At 41.6% G+C, this 20,761-nt stretch overlaps 1 protein-coding gene across 6 annotated transcripts in view; it reads right to left on the bottom strand.

The window, feature by feature from the left end:
• LOC145470535 (obscurin-like) overlaps positions 1-20,761 on the bottom strand; it is a 123,757-nt gene that overhangs the window by 63,301 nt on the left and 39,695 nt on the right. For 5 of the 6 annotated variants that reach the window (XM_081454339.1, XM_081454340.1, XM_081454338.1 and 2 more), the window contains 21 exons: positions 20,506-20,646; positions 20,124-20,176; positions 19,514-19,764; positions 19,102-19,151; positions 18,761-18,833; positions 18,060-18,344; positions 17,550-17,613; positions 13,191-17,323; positions 9,635-11,653; positions 8,374-9,252; positions 6,814-7,716; positions 6,209-6,508; positions 5,512-5,714; positions 5,042-5,426; positions 4,383-4,691; positions 3,979-4,003; positions 3,439-3,722; positions 2,959-2,997; positions 2,157-2,779; positions 1,396-1,648; positions 191-865 (listed from right to left, as the gene is read on the bottom strand). In XM_081454339.1, coding sequence (XP_081310465.1) covers positions 191-865; positions 1,396-1,648; positions 2,157-2,779; positions 2,959-2,997; positions 3,439-3,722; positions 3,979-4,003; positions 4,383-4,691; positions 5,042-5,426; positions 5,512-5,714; positions 6,209-6,508; positions 6,814-7,716; positions 8,374-9,252; positions 9,635-11,653; positions 13,191-17,323; positions 17,550-17,613; positions 18,060-18,344; positions 18,761-18,833; positions 19,102-19,151; positions 19,514-19,764; positions 20,124-20,176; positions 20,506-20,646 — 11,947 coding nt within the window. The remainder of the gene's footprint in view (positions 1-190; positions 866-1,395; positions 1,649-2,156; positions 2,780-2,958; positions 2,998-3,438; positions 3,723-3,978; positions 4,004-4,382; positions 4,692-5,041; positions 5,427-5,511; positions 5,715-6,208; positions 6,509-6,813; positions 7,717-8,373; positions 9,253-9,634; positions 11,654-13,190; positions 17,324-17,549; positions 17,614-18,059; positions 18,345-18,760; positions 18,834-19,101; positions 19,152-19,513; positions 19,765-20,123; positions 20,177-20,505; positions 20,647-20,761) is intronic. The other variant, XM_081454341.1, reaches the window with a different exon arrangement.

Below are 20,761 nucleotides of genomic sequence, written 5' to 3' on the forward strand. Positions count from 1 at the left end.
TTAATGCAGAAACATACGTTACTAATATTCATTTCACTCGCAACAGGTAATGAAGGAGATGTATTATAGTCCTGGTTCTTTCAATTTCACAATTTTCGTCAAATCCTGAAAAATTCCAACTTTCTCAGCTTTTATCGTAGTGGTGAGATTTAAGTAGGATGTTCATTATCTTATTCAGCACTTAGCTTACCTTTCACGTTGACATCGAAAGACTTTGTTGATATTCCCGCTGGGCTCGTGGCTTTGAAGGTATAAATGCCAGAATCTTCCGGTACCGCATGTTTGATATTCAGCGTGTACGTGTCTCCTTTAGTCTTTGTGTCAAGCCTACTTGTCTTTCGTACCGGCTTCCCATCCTTCAGCCACTCCACAGTAGGTTTGAAAGTTCCCGAGACCGCCACATTTAAGTCCACTTCGCCACCCTCGGTTATATCAAGGACTGAAGTCTCCGATTCTTCTGCGTCTTCTGGAGCTGCTTGTTTTCCTTTCACTGTTAACTGTGCTTCACAGGATGTCTGGCCAACTTCATTTGATGCAACACACTTGTACGGACCAGCATCTCCAGCTTCAGTTTGCTCAATAATCAGTGTGAACAGGTCTTCCTCGATGGCATCTACGTGTACGAACCGCCCTTCATCTAATATCTTCCTTGACCCTTGGTACCACTCAACGTGAGGTTCTGGAATGGCAAAGATTCTAGCGTCAAAACGGGCTTCTTCTCCAGCGTCAACTACAAGATCGTCCAATTTCTTTGTGAAGACTGGAGCGGTTGTATCTCGGACAGGTCTTTCCTCGATTGGCAATGGTAACTCTACGTCCTGCACCTCGGAAGCGCTTACTGGCTGTTCTTGTATTCCGTCTGGTCCTACGTGACACAGAAAAGAATCCCTCACTCATACAGTGCATCAATAAATGAACAACAAGAACGTCAATAAATGGGTCTGAGGCAGACAAGAATACGACATTTTGCAGATCCAAAGCTACAGACTAGCTGTGTATCTTAGTATGAAGTGTTATTACTGAGAAACATTGAAAAGAACGGTTTGATTGTTTCACGTTTGTCATATTTAATGCGCCGAAATAGCATAACATATGAGACTAAAGAAAACTGTAGCTATAATGGAAAGAAAGATGATGGTCGTAGAGGGTCACACCGACTCTCAATAGCAAGTGTGCATGAAGACCAGAGAGTATGTAAATGAATTACATGTACATACGAGTGTCTTTAATTTACATAAAATACCTTACTTATAGACGATACTGCAGTGATATACCGACACATTGAACAATGTTTCCCTTTACAGTAAAGCCCATAATTTAGGAGTACTGAGAAGAAACTGAAAATCAAGTGCTCTCACCAAATGAACTAAAAACATCTGCTAGAAACCAACTTACCTTCAATGTTTAGAAGGAATTTCTTAGTGATAGTTCCCATCACGCTAGATGCAACACATTTGTATGTACCAGAGTCAGCTGGAGTCACGTGGTAAACCATTAGTTTGCAGTGATCAGGATCCTGTGAGATCTCTAGATGAGAGTCTGACACAATGGGTTCCTCGTCTTTGAACCATGCAACAGATGGCGAGGGTAAGCGGCCACTGTTCATAACCATGCACACATTATCTCCTTGAGAGCCCTCCATGGGGACCTGAAAAGAGAGGAATTTAGATATTGTACTTTGTAAAGGACTTGTCAAACTAATAAAAAATTCACCAAGTTTAAACAAAAGAAATCATAACCATGACGTTAATTACTCCTTAGTCTCATTTCCGATTGAGAAGATAATCAAACACTCAAAACGCGTCATATTTCCGATCCTCTTCTGAGCGTTTGAAACGTAATGAAACTCTGTCTGTCATGCATATTGCATCTGCTTTCCAAGACATTGTCCGGCTTTCGGAGCTGTTTCTATAGAACCTGACCATATTCGTATTCTCGGTATTGGACTGGAACTAGCTTGGAAAGGAGGCTCGTGCGGGGGAATGTCATTAAAAACAGATTAAAGTCATTTGCATTTTAAAAGATTCCCCGCATTGGCCTCAATTTCAAGATAGTTTCAGTCCAATACCAGGAATACGAATATGGTTTATTGCAAACTCGTTCTAGATTAACTTGGGATTCCATTCATGTCCACATGAAACATTTTTTTTCCTTACTTCTTCCATTTCTTCCTTAAACTCAGGTGGGACGGTACTACGAGTGACAGCCAGCTCACACGTACAATTGGCAGTTCCTGCTTCACTCATAGCCACAACCTTGTAGCTACCAGAATCCACCACTCGGCAATCTTCAATCACCAAAGAAAACAACTCCTTGTCATTGTCATCAACGTCATCGATTATGACAACACGACCTTTATCTTCAAGCTGGTGTCCATCCTTGAACCATTCCACCACCGGTTCAGGGTCTCCTGCAATGCGGACATCAAATCGAACCACGTCACCCTCGTTTGCCTCCATGTTCTTCAGAGGTTCCTTAATCAGTGGCATGGTCACACCTTCCTCCACAATCAGTTCAGATTGGCAAGCTACTTTACCAAACTCATTCTGTGCAACGCACTTGTACTCCGCTTCGTCGTCCAATTCTGTGGGAGAGATCACAACCGCAAAGACGTCGCCCTCGTTTTCAATCGTGATTCGATCATCTTCTTTCAATGGTTGATCGTCTATGTACCAGGACACGTCTGCTCCAGGTCCCACGCGGCATTCGAGCCTGGTGGAGTCGCCTTCAAGAACCTCCACTTCTTCTGGCAAGGGTGTTATGAAGTAAGGTCTTTGGTCTATTTATGACAAAGATTAGAGTATGTCAAATCATAAAATAACTAAGATAGTACGCAACTGTGTTTAAATAAGGCTATGCAAACCCGGAAAAAGTGCTCTGCTGCCTAAATCTCACACACTCCAATCAGTCAGAAAACAGCGACGCTGTTCAAAGTACACATGAATAGTGCATACATACCACTGATACCTGCACCATCTTCTACAGCTTCGCTCTTTTCTGTAAAAGAACACGGTATTCCTTTAGAACTCAAACCATGCAATTTTAGAATTTATATCAAGCCGCCTAACTCAGACGAGTCGAACATACACCAAAAAACATAAACGCCAAATTCCAAGGGTAATAACTACTTGCAGGGGATGGTAATTTAAGAGGGACAATAATTTTCTGTCAAGAATTTATGAAGACCTACCAAATTTGCTAATTATCTGAGGCCTTATTCTTCATAAGGAAAGGAGAACACAATGATGACAGAAACTGTCATATCCAACAGGTCATATCTTTCAGCTTTATTAGACTTATTAGTAGCCAAGCTTCTCAGGTTTTCCCTGTGCATTGCGTTACAGGTTGAGTCACGTTCATGGTCTATACTCTGCTCGACAATAGCTCCCGAAAAAGGAGCACAGTTACTATAAAAAGTGTGACACGTTGCTACAATACCTTCAACTAAAATCTGAGCTTCACACTGGTCTTGCCCAACTTGGTTCTTCACAACACATTTGTAAATAGCTTCATCGTCGATTTCTACTGGATCCACCCTGAGTAAAAAGATGTCATCATCTGACAGTAATTTGCAGCGTTCATCTGCCTCGATTACTTCGTCATCCCTGTACCATGTCACAGTGCGAGGTTTGGATGCAAGGACTTTGATTTGCAGTTCAAGCTTTTCTCCCTCGATAAGATCTTGGTCAACAAACTTCTGAACCAATACTGGCTTTTTAAGTCTGAGTAAAGAAAGACGATTTTATTCCATAAGCATACCACTGATGAAGCTTAGAAAACTGGCTTGAAAACCGAGTGAGATTCCCTAAAGGAAGAGAGAGTTCTACATTGAAATATAATTTGCATTTGATCATTTCTTTGATAGTGATAGCGATTTTGATTATGTTTTGATACGATCTTTTTTTTGGGGGGGGGGGGGGGGTTCTTGCATAAAATTAAGCAGGCATTACATCTACAAGGCATAAAAAATATACTTACATCACTGGATCGTCATCCGACGGTTCTATGGATAAAAACAAAACACTTACAGTTTAACTCTTCACAGAATAAAACTAACAGCAGGGTGTAAGATACACGTGCAAAATGAAAGCAAATAATACACTCGCTGAACAAATAGATGTAGTTTTAACATGTTCAAATACATGAACAAAACCATTACAGAATATCAACAGAGGCTCACATTTGTGTGACATATTTGCCTGACATTTTTGCGTGGAAATTTTGGGTGATATGCCACATGCAGCAACAACCAATCAGAGACACTGCACGGATCAATATAGATCTACGTCATCAGTACAGTATCTCGGGGTGAAAACAAGGGCATCTCTCGTTCCGTAACAGAATAGAACACTCGAAGAGAAAAATAACAAATTTCTAAATACCTTCAACTATCAGCTCTGCAGAAGAATTCAGTTCTTGGTCGCCGCTCTGAACTGAACACTTGTAGAGACCCTCATCTTTACCGACAGTTTTCTTAATCACCAGCTTACTGCTGTGTTCATCTGTGAAAATCTTGATTCTTCTGCCTTGTTCCACAGGCCTCATGTCCTTGAACCATGCTACAGTAATACTGGTGTCACTAGCAAAGCACATTTCCAAGGTAGCAGGCTCTCCTTCATCGACCTCTACATCCTCCAATTCCTTTGTAATTTGAAGTCCGCGGGGCTCTTTTTCAAGTGGCTTTTTAACTTCTGTCATAAAAGGTAATGTAATGCAGGTAAAAAGGTGTCCAACTAAACGATAAATATCCGAACATTTATCTTAAAAGCAAGTCAACTATTTGTACATTCAACCTTAGAGGAACACATGTTTAAGAGTTGGATTACGGTAATGTGACAGCCATCTTGGAAGAGACATGTCACCTTTTTCTTTGAATGATTATTAAGTCAGAAAGGCCAAAATAATGAAAATCACTTGTAAAGCATAGATGATGCAAGTTATGAATTGTAACTATGCAATTCAATTTGTTCTATCGGTATAATTATTGGACAGTGTAAGCTACAATAAACTAACTGTTTCATTTTTGGAAGCCAATGTTTACCTTCCACCAACAGCTCTACTTCACATATAGCTTTGCCCGCCTCACTTTTAGCCACGCATTTATACATTCCTTCGTCGTCTAACTTGGCCTTATGGATCACAAGCTCGTGCTGGTCTCCCTCTGATGTCACAGAAATCCGATCACTTGGCTCAACTAGCTTATCGTCCACAAACCACGAAATATCAGGTGTAGGCTGCCCAATCACCCTGACCTTGAGGACAGCCTCGTCACCTTCATCCACCTTCAGGTCGTGAGGAACGTCTACAAAATCGGGCAGAACGGTGGGCTCATCAGCAACGGGTAGTGTCATCTGTACTGGCTCGTACTGCAGAGCAGACATGGTATCGGGTATCAAAGGCACATCCCCTTGTCCAGGTAAAACAAGCTGCAGGAATGAACATATATTATTACCACATTCCGCTTACATGGGATAGTCTGTCAAAAGTCCAAAAGCGAAGGAATATTTGTACCTGAACTTCGCCAAATGGTTGTTTACTCCCTGGGAGTTCTTTACTTGACATTTGACGTGATTCCTTGGAAGGAGGAAGTTCTTCCTCTTTCACTGGCAGTTGAAGCTGCACCTCTCCAAAGGGAGATGAGCTTACAGGAATACTTGTTTGCACCACGACTGGTCCCTCTGGTTTCTCTTCATCTTGTTGTTCATCATCTTCTCCTACAGAAAAAAGAATGAAGCCTCGTAAGCTACACACAGCCGTTCCTTACGTTCCCATTGAATCAAGTCAGAATGTTCTAAACAAACTTGTTATGCCACTGTCTTCAAATGACGGCCTACATCTAGCACTACATATGGGTGATACTACTCTCGCGAATATTGATCTTAGAGCTGGACTTCATATGTCCATCCATTTCCCTACTGTTCCATTAGAGCACCAGTGACTCGCACTGAGCCCTTACATGCTCATCACTTACCGGATTAGTTTCAAAAGGTTAGGTCGATAGTTATGAATATACACTCAATATCTTCCTGAAACCGTGTTAGTTTTCCATGATTTATGACCGAAAAGTTAGAAAATATACACGAAAAATCTAATGTTTTCCCCCGAACAAAATTCAGAAACAATTTCCACGCACAAAGTCAGCCATAAGACATTCCACAAGTATGTTCTATCTCCGCCATTCACAATGCTGCAAGCAACAACTCCTTACCTGTCACCAACAACTCTGCTTCAGAGATGGCTTTTCCGAACGAGTTTGAGGCCACACATCTGTACATACCCTCATCCTCAAGCTTAGCAGAATTGATGACCAGGACACAGCCATCAGTGTCGTCAAACTCGATCCTAAAATTTCTTCCTTCTTCTATCGGCTCCTCATCTTTGAACCACTCAATGTCAGGCTCTGGTTCACCACTTAGCCGAACCTCGAGCTTTGCTGCACTACCCTCAAAGACTTCCTGGGATTTCAAAGGTTGAAGGAACTTAGGAGACTCGCCTTCGGGTTCTTTTGCTGTAAAATTAACGAGAGGTAACATAAGAACTCAAGAGCCAAATGCGTCTGGTGAGTATGAAAAATGTCACATCCAAAGAGGTGAAATGTCCGTCCGAATGTTCGAATGTTAATTCGGAACTCTTTTTGGTGGCCGTTTGGCAAATGACTGCTCCGCGGATTTGGTGGTACTTCAAGACAATATCCACAAGTTATGGAATTGCTTTATTTAATTTAAAAGTGTATTTTACAATTTTACATACACTGTCACTGTTAATTGCTAATTACTCTTGAGAATCAGAGGGTAAGGCAGTTAGATTACTCACCTTCAATATTAACATTGAAGTCTCTTGTCGCTGTGCCAGCGGGGTTGGTAGCTTTGCACTGGTATGTTCCAGAGTCATCAGGTGTTGCGGCGACAATAGTCAGTGTCTGTTTGTCTCCTTGCACATCAGCCTTGCACTTGCTGCTTGTTCGACTGATAGGTTTGTCATCTTTGTACCACTTAACAGACGGGTTTGGTTTTCCACCTACTTCCACTTGCAGTGTTACATCACCTCCTTCGTCAATCACCATTGGCGTCTCACTAGGTTGGTCTGCGAACTTGGGTGCGATCAATTTTTCCTTCACTGTCAATCCTGCAGAACAAACCGCCTTTCCAACCACATTGGATGCAACACATTTATACCTTCCTTTGTCTTTTGCGTCACAGTCTTTGATGGTAAATGTGTGCCGGCCATCAGACATGGAATCTACCGAAAATCGCTCATCAGTTGTGATCTCCCGATCAGATGTAAACCATTGAACGTCTGGCTGTGGGTGGCCTTGCACTTTGACACTGAAGACAGCAGAATCGCCTTCAGATGTGCTCAGATCTTTCATCTTCTCCAGAAATTCTGGTTTTGTTTGATCTTCTTCATCAACTATTTCATTGACAAAGAGTTCCAACGTACATGTTGCTGATCCAAACTCATTGTGAGCCTTACACTGATATTCTCCTTCATCATCCAACTCTGTGCTGCTAAAGCACAGTGAAGAGACCTCTCCATCAAAGTCACTAGTTACACGCTTATCTGTTTCCACAGGCTCACCCTCTATAAGCCATGTTATTACTGGACTTGGTGTTCCAGTGACCTTGCAAGAAAGTTTGGCCGCAGTACCTTCAAATACTTCCACGGGAGTGACGGCGTCAGTGATTTCTGGTCTAATGCCATCAACAGAATCTTTGCCTTAAAATTAAATCAATGTAAGGTATTAAAGCAAAAGTGGGACAAATAAACAGGTTAGTAGCTTACTTAGAGTATTTTACACAACCAAAGAAGGACTAAAATACCGTCGTCACAGCATAAGCTCCACGACTGAAGGAGAGGAGTTATATTTTTCAAGCTGAATCAGTTAGCCGTCAACTACGTTATCTTTTTAAACCATCCTTACAAATGAAAAGGCAGGAACAATCAACCTTGAACGTGGGCGATAAAAATTCCAGCGCCCAAATGACTAGTAAAGATGTATGGGTTATTGACCAAGTGTGAGGTCAAAATGGCTGGATAATGTGTTTATGGACCGAGACGGAGTCCTTCCGAATGACAATGCCACGAACGATGTAAAATGAGAATGTGGACAATAAAAATAATACTTATATTTCATTGGCTATTGCAACAGACAAAAAGTTATCTTGTTTTGCTTGCTTGAGATTACTATTGTTGTTTTGTTTTGTTTTGTTTTTTTGTGGCACAGTCTGCCACACATAATTTGTGGAGCCGGGGAAACATTATTATAACAAATTTTTGGACAAATTCTAGTTATCAGTCATTGTTTCTGTGATAAAAGTAAAATACAAAGTATACACAGTACAAAGTAAATGCGGAGAAACGTGCAAGTGTTACCCTTAATGGTGACATTGAAAGTGCTCGTGTTGTCATCAGTGGTCTCACACGTGTAAATCCCCGAGTCGTCAGGTGAGGCATCTTTAATCGTCAAGGTGTGGACGCCTTCTTTAGCACCGATATTGTAGTGATTGCTCTGTGTGATGGGTTCATCATCCTTAAGCCAGCTGACTTTGGGATGGTCAGCACTCATCAAAGCCTTCAGTGTTACATCTTGGCCTTCTAGAAACTCCAAAGGAATTTCTGCCACGTCTGGGGTCTTTAGAGACTCAGATTTAGGAGTGAAAGACAAGTCAGCGGTACAACTGTCCTTTCCAGCCTCGTTCATGGCTAGACAAGTGTACTGACCCGCATCAGATGGTTTGCAGTTTTCAATAACAAGAGAGAACAGGTCTGGTTCACTGTCATCCACATCATCAATTATCATGACACGACCTTCGTCTTCTAGTTGTACACCATCTTTAAACCATTCCACGACTGGTTCTGGATTTCCAACAACACGTATGTCAAAGCACGCATTCTCACCTTCAATCACATTCAAGTTTTGCAGTTTCTCTTTAAATATTGGTAATGCCATTCCTTCTTCAATAAGAACCTCAGCAGACGTTGACACAACTCCTTGGTCGTTCTCTATTTGACACAAATAGTCCCCTTCGTCTTCAAGCGTTGAATCTTGGATGGTCAGGATACAAACTGTGCCATCAAATGAGCTTGATATTCGTTCATCTTCAGTAATAAGATCGTTGTCATGGTACCATCTTACTTGAGCATCAGCTGCTCCAGAGACATGGCACTCCAACACAACAGGTTGTCCTTTAAGAACTTCTACTTCAGTCAATGGTTTGGTGATCTCTGGCACTGAGCTGACTGGTTTTGCACCTGTGACATTGTAGGTTGAACATAACGATTCATAAAGCTTTTACCAAATAGAAACAAACTACATTGCATTAGTATTGTTAGTATAGTTGTTGCGATAAAGTGGCATGTTGCCTGTACTGTGCTACATTCGAAGCCCGCTATGCCAAACTCCCGGTAGAAAATGGCTGAAAAAGATGATACATGGGGTTAGGATGTGGCGAGTGTGAAATAATTGAGTTCATGATAGCGAGGTTCAACTGTATTGACAGGCACAAAATAACAAAGATGTCTTTAAGGCTTATTATCAAACAACGAAATAGGAAATAACCAATCTAAAGAAGACGAAGAAGAGCATGAAATGGAAGTGTTTAAAACACAGGAAGATGACAAGATTTTGAGCTACCTTCAATCTCAACATTGAAAGCACGAGTACCAACTCCAGCTTCATTTGTGGCAGTTAGCGTATACGTTCCTTTGTCGTCCACATTTGGATTCTTAATCAATAAGGTGTGCAGGTCATCTTTTGAGGTGACGGAAATATGTTCGCTGTCTTTAAGAGGGACTTCGTCTTTATCCCACTCAATTTCTGGTTTGGGGATACCCTGTACCTTGGCTTCAAGTTTCACATCTCCTCGGTCAGTTACTTCAAAAGGAACAACAGTTTCATCTTCAACAAAAGAAGGCCTTTCCAACTCAGACGGTATATCCTCTGGATGATTGTCTACCTTCCCTTCAAATTCAACTGTGAATGTTTTCCATGACTTGCCTGCTTTGTTTGAAGCTGTGCATTTGTAAAGCCCTTTGTCATCTGGAGTGGCACCGTTTATGACCAGTGTTTGCACACCCGCTCTGGACCGTATTTGAAAGTGGTTGCTCTCCTGTATAGGTTTTCCATCCTTTGTCCACTCTATTTCTGGCTCTCCACTGAACTGAACCTCCAGTTTGACATCCCCAGCATCGGAAACTTCAAATGATGGCTCTTCCTCTGTCCTTTCCACAACTCTGGGAGGCGACAATCCTTCTTCTATCTGACCGCTTCCAGCTGGTTTAGGCTTGGCACCTCCTATGTTAAGGGTGTATGTCCTGATAGATTTACCAGCTGGGTTGGTTGCTGTGCAAATGTACTTCCCTTCATCCTCAGGTGAGGCTCCTTTTATAACAAGCCTATGAATGTCATCTGAAGAAGACAATTGGATATGATCACTCTCTGCTATCGGTTGATCATCTTTTGCCCACTCAACATCTGGAGGAGGATTCCCTGTAACTTTAACTTCCATGGTCACATCACCATCATCTGAAATCTGAAAAGGACTGTCTAAATGGTCTTCAAAAGAAGGCATGACCCAATCTTCATAACCTTCTATGTTCACATCAAAGCTTCTAGTGGAAGTTCCAGCATCATTTGATGCAACACAAACGTAAGTTCCTTTATCTTTTGGAGTGGGCCCCAGGATCGTCAAGGTGTGTATATCTTTGTCGCTACGTACAACGAGATTTTTGCTCTCCGGCAAGGGTTGGTCATCCTTTAGCCACTTCACCTGAGGAAGAGGTTTACCACTTACCCTCACTTCAAGTTTAACGTCCCCATCAGTGTTAACTTCAAAGGGACGTGACCCTTCTGGTAAGGCAATGAAGCGAGGAGCTTCGTGACCCTCTGTTATACTCTCTCTAGAAGCCAAGAGTTTCTTTTTGCCAGGTTTCGTAGTCTCTGGTTGTTCCGATGTAATTTCAAACTTTGGCTCAATGGCGAACGTCACTGGTTCAGCCGAATCAGCTTTGAACTGCACATCAAATGGTACTTCAACGATGGGTCCACGTTCTTTGCCAAGTGGGGCAACAGCTAAGCATACTTTACAGGACTCTTCTCCAGCTTCATTGAAAGCAACACATCTATATGAACCACCATCTTCCATAATGGTCTCCTTAATGGTGAAGGAGAATTTTCCATGGTCAACATCTTCTTTGATAACAAATCTTCCTTGGTCTTCTATTGCCAGTCCATCCCTGAACCAGTCAACCTCTGGAGGTGGACTACCACCTACAACAGCATTGAACGTGACCTCTTGACCTGCCGATGTTGTTTGATTGTCAGGTTTCTTTTTAAAATAGGGTGGAGTGTGTTCTTCTTCTACTAACAGTTCACATTCAGTTGATGCCATGCCAAAGTCATTTCTAGCAATGCACTTGTAATCTGCCTCGTCATCAAGCTCCGTACGCAAAAAGATTAAACGGCAGATTTTACCATCAAATTCCGTGCGAACACGCGTTGTCTGCCTCAATCGAGAATCATCTTTGTGCCACTCAATTGATATCTCAGGAGAACCAATAACTTCACATTCCAGAGTGACAGGAGAATTCTCGACAGCTTTTGGTGACTCCAGGATCTTTGAAAACCGCGGTGCACTTCCTTGCGGCTTTGTGGCTATACAAAAATAAATGCAAGGTTCCTTCATATTTCCATATACGATGGGTGTATGTCTGAGTAGCTCAGTCCCCAAACAGCATGAGTGCAGCATGTATAAAGTATGACAAGCTGAGCGAAAAGCGTTAGTTGAAACACATGAGTACCCTTAGGAATGGCCACCAACATCAGTTACAAGTTAAGCAAGTTAAATCCACAATAGATGATGTCAAGTCCGGATAGCTCACTCCAGATACTGCAACAGGGTAGCAAGAATGAAGCAACGATGAACTGAATAGTAGTTGTTAAGATACCCAAAGATGCCCTTAATTGTTACCAACACCAGTTAGATTATCAGCACATGTACTCCATAAAAGACGATTTAAGTCGGAGTAGCCTACATGTACTTCAGTCATTGCATCAGGGCAGCAAGTGCAGTACAGGATGTACAATGAACTGGATAACAAGCATTAGTTAGGATAAAACAGCCATCAGCACCAGTTACAGTGTAGAGAGTTTTAACCGCAATAAATAAGTTTACGTCTGGTTAACTTATTTAAGAGACTACCTCAGAGTAATCACTACAATGCGCAATGAACAAAGCACAAGTTGAGGTACACGACGTTCTCTAAGTTAGTAAAATCACCACCAACACCAGCATAATAGTAGATAAGCAAGTTTCACCCACAATAGATGAGTTCAGGATTGGGTAGCTTGAGTGAGAGATTGCATTAGAGCAGTTAGTAGAATGTACGATGTACAATAAACTGAGCACTGAGCATTAGTTGACACACGTGATGGTTCACTCAATAATAACACATACTCGCCAGTTACCGTATCATCAAGATAATGTGATTATTTTATGTCTGTCTCACTTGAGTAACTTCACTAAAACAATACGCGCGTGAATGACGTACGATAAAAATAAAAACCCTAGTTTAGGTTTAGCAAAACTAAATTTTATTGCAAACACCGTAAAGTTCCGAAACTAACCACCCTCGCTAATTTCGGATTTTGCATCCTTTTCCATCGAAATTTTCGTAGCGTTACAACTATCGCGGGGTCACTACTTTTAGGCAGCTTAAACGGCTACCCTATGAGAGTCAGTTGATTGCAATAAAATACAAATGTTATAAAGTGTCATTGGTGAAAGGAATCAGAAAAAAGGATTGATGAAAAAAATTTACTGTGATCATAACAGAGGGTCGCTACTTTAAGAACTCTACGGTCCGTTACGGCCAAGTATAGTTAAACAACAGCAAACACAATTGCAGATTCATTCTATAAGCCTTGACGCAAATATGTGTATTATCGCGCACACACACTAATCATTACTCAACAGGGTTCTGACAAGACATTTATAAACAGTGATTGTACAGTGACTGTAAGCAAGCTTTTAAACACAAATGACAAAATAGAATACGTTATTCCACTAACCGCATACATAGGAGGACCAGTATAAAGCATTAACGGTGTTAGAACCTTGATAAGACTGTTATTTTCCTACAACAGATTTCAGTCAAAAATATTTTACCAAGAAATAAATCAAAATTCTCACCCTCGATGTTGACGTTAAATGTCCTTGTAGATGTTCCGCCTGGGTTATTTGCTATACATTTGTAAGCACCAGAATCAGTAGGGCCAGCGCCAACAATGGTCAATGTGTGTTTGTCATCCTCTGCTTTGATGTTAAAATGGCTACTGTTCTTCACAGTTGCATCATCCTTGACCCATTCTACAGTTGGTGTAGGCTTGCCACTTACAGTGGCCTCCAACAAAATATCACCACCATCTTCGATCACATTTGGAAATGACGGCTCGTCTGTGAATACAGGAGGCGTGGGTTTTTCCATGACAGTAAGTTCAGCGCTGCAAGATGTCTGACCAGCTTCGTTTGCAGCAATGCAACGGTATGTCCCAGCATCAGACAGAAGGCAATTGTTCAACTCCAGGGAATGCATATCATCATCTGAGAGGAATTCATAGCGTGGTTCTCCTTCCAAAGCTGTATCATTCTTAAGCCACTTCACATCTGGCTGAGGTGTACCAGACACACGGACATCAAATCGTACCAAATCTCCTTCATATAACTCGATACTGTTCATTCTCTTCAGGAATTCGGGAGCAACAACTGCCTCATCAACAACTAGTTCTATGGTGCAAGAAACCTTTCCAACCTTGTTAGTTGCTGTGCAAGTGAATCCTCCATCATCCGTTTGTTTTGCATCCTTCACTGTGAGAACAGACCTGTTTCCATCAAATTCCAATTTAAAACGATAGCTTTCCCGAACAAGCTTTCCATCTTTAAACCACTCAATTTCTGGTTCTGGGAGGCCAGAAACGACTGCTTCAAATCTAGCTTGGCCTCCCTCCACAATCTGTACTCCTTGAGGCTGGACAACAAATTCTGGTGCATGCATTTCCTTCTCAACTTCAAGATTAGCAGAACAAGAATCCCTACCACCACTGTTAGAAGCAACACAGCTGTATTTCCCACCATCTCCTATTCTAGACTGAGTTATTGAAAATGTATGAATGCGGCCTTCAGTGTCTATTTGAATATGATCATCAGGGGCAACGTCTCTGTCATCTTTAAGCCACTTCAGGGTTGGTTTGGGTCTTCCACTGACCTCGACCTCGAAGTCTACATCAGACCCTTCGACAACCTTTTTATCTTCAAGACGTTGAAGGAACCTCGGTGGAATGACATTTTCTCGTACTGTCAATTGTCCTTCACATGATACTTCGCCTGCCTCGTTTACTGCTGTGCATCGATAGGTAGCCTGATCGTCTGTTGTGGCACCATAAATAAGATAAGCATAACTTCCTCTCTCTTCATTCTCAACAAACTCAGTTCTAGATGTTGCTTCCTCAATCACAACACCATTCTTGTACCAGTCAATATCAGGTTCTGTGCCTTGAACTCGAACCTCCAATCGCACATCCGTATTTTCAGTCACTTCGATGTCTCTGAGAACCTCCAAGAACGAGGGCTTTTTAATCTTCTCTTGAACAGACAGCTTTCCTGTGCATGACACTTTACCTACTTCATTTGTGGCAGTAACCATGTAGTCTCCTTCATCCTCTGGCAGAACATCCATCAAAACAAGCCTATGAATGTTGCCTTCGGACTCCAACAGAGTCTCTTCGTTTCCTTCAATCTTTGCATCACTGTTAAACCACTCGACATCAGGTGTAGGGTTGCCAGAAATTTCCACCTCGAAACGTGCCGTGTCACCCTCTGTTACGGTAAGATCTTCTAAGCCTTTTGCAATTTCTGGTGGAACAAGTGACTTTTCCTCCTTTGGAACACCAAGCACAGCTTCAAGGGGTACCTCACGTTGTACATCAACAGTATGAGATACAGAGATTTCTTCAATGTCATCACTTGTTTTCCCTTCATCTGCTACTTCCTCTTGTTTCTTTGCTGGTTTGACAACAAGTTGTGCAACACTGTGAACTCTACCAACATCATTTTTAGCCTGGCATTTGACTTCACCAGAATCCTTTGGTGTTGTTTCATGGATGATCAATCTGTGTGCGTCTTCAACTTTCGTTTCTTCATATCTGTCACCAGGTTCAATGAGTACATTGTTTCTAAACCATGAAACATCTGGTTCTGGATTTCCTTGCACTTGCACTTCGAACTCTACATCACTACCCTCTTCAACTTCCACTGGTTTCAGTTCTTTTAAAAACTCCGGTTTGGTCGTAATTTCATCAACTAGAAGTTCAGCAATACATTCTACCTCTCCAAATGAGTTCTTGGCCACACACTTGTACTCTGCTTCATCATCTAACACTGTACCATCAATAACCAAGGCGTGCAAGTTTCCCTCTTGAATGATATGGGTATGCTCATCTTCTTCCACAAAGTCATTTTCAACAAACCACTGCACAGCTGGCCTAGGCATCCCTTCAACTACAACTTCCAACCGAACTGCATCTCCTTCAACAACATGAACATTGGTCAATTCTTTGAGAAATACCGGCGCTTTACCACTTGGCTCTTTTTCTATTGCTGGAGGCACAGCCTCAAGAACTTGCTCTGTCGTGGTGGGCACTGCCTTCACACCTTCATCAACAACTTTGAGCTGCGCACTTGTAACTGCTTTGCCTGCTATATTAGTTATGATGCATTTGTACTGGCCGGAGTCATTTGGTGCTATGTCTTCTAGCACAAGCAAGGATGAACCAGGCTCGGTCTCAATGTCCATACCTTCATCATCTTCAGAAACTTCCTCGTCATCCAAAAACCATTTCACCTTTGGTTCTGGGCTGCCAATGTACTTGACAGAAAACTCAACAGTGTTGCCAGCATCTGCTGTGGAGTCATAAAGTTTCTTTGTAAACCTTGGTGGTACAGTGTCCTCTGCAACAACCAGTGTTGCTTCACAAGAGGCTGTCCCAAACTTGTTCCTCGCCTTACAAGTATATATACCACCATCATCATCTCTACAGTGTGTTATAACAAAGGTGTGTGTATTTCCAGTTGTTTGTGTTTCAAACCGTGGCCCAGATTTTAACAGCTTGGTACCCTTGAGCCACTCTACAAAAGGTGTTGGCTTTCCTTGAACTCTAACTTCTAACCGAACAGGACTTCCATCTGGTATTTCAGTATTCTCTAGGACTTTGGTAAACTCTGGAACTTTACCCTCGCCATTGACTGTCACTTTGGCTGAAGTAGTATCTTTTCCAGCAGAATTAGTCGCCGAGCATGTGTATGTTCCTTCATCATCCATGTCTGACTTGGGTATGTTTAAGATACAAGTGTTATCAGATGTCACCTTCAATTTGATCCTGTCACTTTCCTGGACTTGCTGTTGATCTTTGAACCAAGTTATGTTGGGATCTGGTTTTCCAACCACTGTACATTTTAGCTTCAATGGCTCCCCCTCGGACACTTCGACAGTTTCTAACTGCGATGTAAATTTGGCTGGTATCTGAAGGGGTGATATGTGAAGATGTGCTGATGACTGGGCGTCTCCAGCCTCATTGGAAGCCTTGCATATATAATCACCTGCATCTTCCAGTTTGCCGTACATGAGAATTAAAGCAGAAGTGTCTTCATCGTGGACGAGTTCCAGATGCTTGTCTTCTTTAACTGGCCGTCCATCTTTGTACCAGCTTACATTGGGTTCGGGCATACCTGTGACTTTCACATCAAAGCGAGTGCAAGATCCTTCGACGATGTATACATCCTTCAAATTTTTGACAAAAGCGGGAGGGCTTGTTGGAGTAACTTGTTTCACAGTTAGATCGCAGGACTTTTTGACCTCTCCAGCAGTGTTTTTAGCTCTGCACGTGTATTTTCCTTGATCACTGCAGCGTGCATCCTTGATCTCTAAGCTACAAATTTCATTCTCTCTTGTTGCATGGAAACGTCTGTGTGGATAAATTGTAATTGGTTGTTCATCTTTGTACCAAACTACTTCAGGTGGAGGTGTACCGGTAACAAAGATCTGCATTTCCACTGAATCTCCTTCCTCTATTGTCTTGTCTTCAAGTTCAGAGGAAAATTCAGGAGGAATGGACCGTCGACGCGTTGTTGGCTTACTTTCAGTCATCAAATAAATCTCAGGTGCACTGCTGTCACCTGGTTGAGGAAGCTGAACTTGAATGGGAGCAAAGAGAGTCCCACCTTGTCCATCAAGAGTTAAAGTGACCGCCTGTGGTTCTTGATTTGGGTCTCTGTAGAAAACAAATATGGCAAACCCCGTTAATTAACAGACGTCTAGAACAGAGTATCGTATCCTCTTATGTCTATACTGGCATTAACCTAAGTATCCGTCGGAAAACTTAATCTGGCTTTGGTGCATCAAGATAGCTATGTTTACTTTCAACATCTATTATTAATAGTGGCTTTGTGCTGCATGAGTGTGTGTTCATTTGCTGTGATTATAAAAGAAGTTCTTACATTGTTATAACAGATCTGTCAGTTTGTGGCTCATCAACATCTGGTTCTCCCTCTGATTCACCAGCTGTATCACAATAAAGGAAAAAGTTGTCAAGAACCAAATCCACTTCTTCTGAAAGTCTTAAAGTCTTCAATGATATTGTTCAGATACAATACAATACCAAAAACTCAATCTGGGGACATTTAAATTGGTAAAAAGTAGCAGGTAAAAAGACAGTGTTTACGGGGTCAACATTACATGTTGTGGTTATAGTTGACTTGACAATTTTTTAAGAAATGAACGTTTTCTGTGAATGAATATTGCATCTACAATCATGCCTTTCTCATCTAGAAATCAAAATACACGGATTATACTCTTACTGCAATAACACCTTTCCAGACTATGATTAGCAAGCAGTGAGTGATGAAAGAACCAATGAGATCTGCGAATTTGTAAACTCTGGTTAAAGTAGGAAGAAGTCATAAGTCATGGTACTGCAGTAATGCAGTCTGACACTTTGATCTACTTACATTCAACATTTAGGTCTGCCATGGACGTTGCTGTTCCTGCGGTGTTTCTGGCCTGGCACATGTATGTTCCCTCATCTTCGATATCGACTTCCGATATTTTCAAGCTATGCAAATCACCCTCCTTCTCGGCATGGATGCGCTCCCCTGTTCTGACCGGATGATCATCCTTCATCCATGCTACCTCCGGCTCTGGAACACCAGACACACGGGCATCTAGCTGTGTTGGCTGGCCCTCCTTGGCTTTCTGATTTGCCAATGGCATGGTAAACACTGGCGCTACCGGGGCTGCAAAATGATAAGGATCTATGTTTAAGCTTTGCCGAATAAGTCCCTGCATTTTAACACAAAGTATTTTGAAGTGATTCGCTTGATTTGTGTTCACTTACGACACATTTGTGCATAACTTGCAACTGAAGAGCTGTCAGATAACTCTTCCATGAACTCTATCACAATTTCAAGAGACACAAAAACGTACAAAAATTATAGGAAATTCAATAATTAACGTATTTTTTCTCGCCAATTCTACTAAGTAACAAGATAAGATGGAGAGGAATTGCAGTATGGAAAACCATGATGTATAATATCCGGCGTCAATCTTTTCTGCAGAACATTGAATTCATAAAAAGCTTTTTCTCGTTACCTATACTTGCTGATAAAGTTCTGGTACGAGAATGTTCAACTGAATTAAAATCAAGACATACCTGATGCCAACTGTAGAGGCTCTGTTTCTACAACAATTTCTTTTTCAGGAGCAGGAACGACAATTTCTGAAATCTTGACACGAAAGAGAGACATAAGTACTAGTAGACAGATACTATACGTGTAACTAAATATGTCCAAATCTTTAGGCCGAGCGTGAGGTCGAGATGTACATGTACAAATATCGACCTCATACAAGTACATAACATTATTTCCCTGTCAATTAGTTTATCTCCACCACTTCACTGATTACGTACAGAAACAAAAGAACTTAGCAAATATTTCCAATCCTGGACCTCACGTTGGGTTGATAAAAACTATGTAGAGCTATTTAAGTTCATACTTCATCAGGCACTTTGGATCCAGGCTTTGACTTCAGCTTAACGGTGTACTCTAAATAAAAGGAAGTAAGACAAAAACTCTCAGAACGTTTCTACAGGGAAATCGTTTCACTTCCTAAGGTTACTTAGCCCACAAATAATCAAACAGCAAACACAATCTAACCCCAACCACACAGATTTAAGTTAGAACAATCTTTTACAGCATAATATTCAGTATAACATAACAAAACTGCTCGACAGCTTTCATATGAATGGTCATAAACTAGGGTTCTGTTGCAGACTTAAAATTTAGTATGAAGTTACACCGCATTTACCACGATACTACTCAATAGTTGAATGGTTGCATAACATGATTGACGATTTTGAATTTGTCACTCTAGGCTTGTAAAAAATTGTGAAGAAACCAGGCATTACCAGCAGGCATAATGATTTCTGCTGTGGACTTCTTTCGCTGTAGCACTGCTGATGGTACCCAGATTTCATTGTCCTTGGAGCCATCTGCTAGCAGCCTGACCACCTTGTACATCCCAGGGCGTGACAGTCGATCTAGCACCACTACAGTCTCTTCCTTCCGAAGCAATATGTTGTTATGGTCATCTCTGTAATCCTCTAATGCTACGTACAACTCGACGTCTTTTAGGGTGCCAGGAACAAGGATCTCAAACCTGAAATTAAGTAATATTGAACACTAATTTAGAAGTAAAGCTCTTTAGGGTTCATCAACAGGTTTGCCCACAGCTTACAATGTTCTCTGTAAAAAGAGCTGTGTAGAATTCAATCAGGCCAAGTGGTCCGCAAACTGCTGACACTTAACTCTGTTTTCTCTACCACACGCACCGTAGACTAGGAGGGTTGCAACTCCCCATCGCTGGGATACTGGTTCTACACAGGATACCACACAGCAGACTAGGATTAAGGACTACCGAGACCTTTGGACATAGATAAGATGCTAATACAAACATGATTACACGAGGTAGCACGTTTTGGGGTAACCAACTTCCAAACAATTATGTCAAATACTTACTGGGTCTTCTGACGAATTTCTGCACAAAGACGATCAACAACTTCTTTGCCAGCCTGCAAAGACAAAAGCTTCCAATCATGACATTTGATGCGGGTAGGTACAGGTGTCTACATTTCTGCTACTTACTGTATTTAGCATAATCCAGTGACTGACTATAGATCATAAGGACCCTCTTTTGATGGATAGTTAGACTTGGGAGCACGGTATTGTATGGACTACTTGCCAAAAGCCAATAATAAGTCTAGTCTCAGGGCCAGGGGGCAAGAAACAAACTGGTACTTGTTCGTTGGACTGACCAGTCTTTAAAGACGAGCCACAAAGTGAATAACAGATTCTTTGATTAAACGGGTGTAGAAAAATTCTCCTTAATTGCATATAGTACCTCGAGGTCATCTGTATCAACCCCAGCCTTTCGTCCACAATCCAGAAGATCACCGAGATATGATCTGTATTCTAAAATACGTTCAACAGGGCGATCCAGAAGTTCATCAACAGGACGAGAAGGACCCTCTGCCTCACACTTCTGCAACGTTGAAAAGGATAGTTAAAAATAATATCTGAAAAATACTTGTCTAATACTAATCCTTATTCCTTGTTCAGCTGCAGGTAATAAATGTTCATAGTAACGAAAAGTAGAA

This window comes from Orbicella franksi, chromosome 15 (genome assembly GCF_964199315.1).
Source record: "Orbicella franksi chromosome 15, jaOrbFran1.1, whole genome shotgun sequence".
In the NCBI taxonomy this organism is placed as follows: Eukaryota; Metazoa; Cnidaria; class Anthozoa; order Scleractinia; family Merulinidae; genus Orbicella; species Orbicella franksi.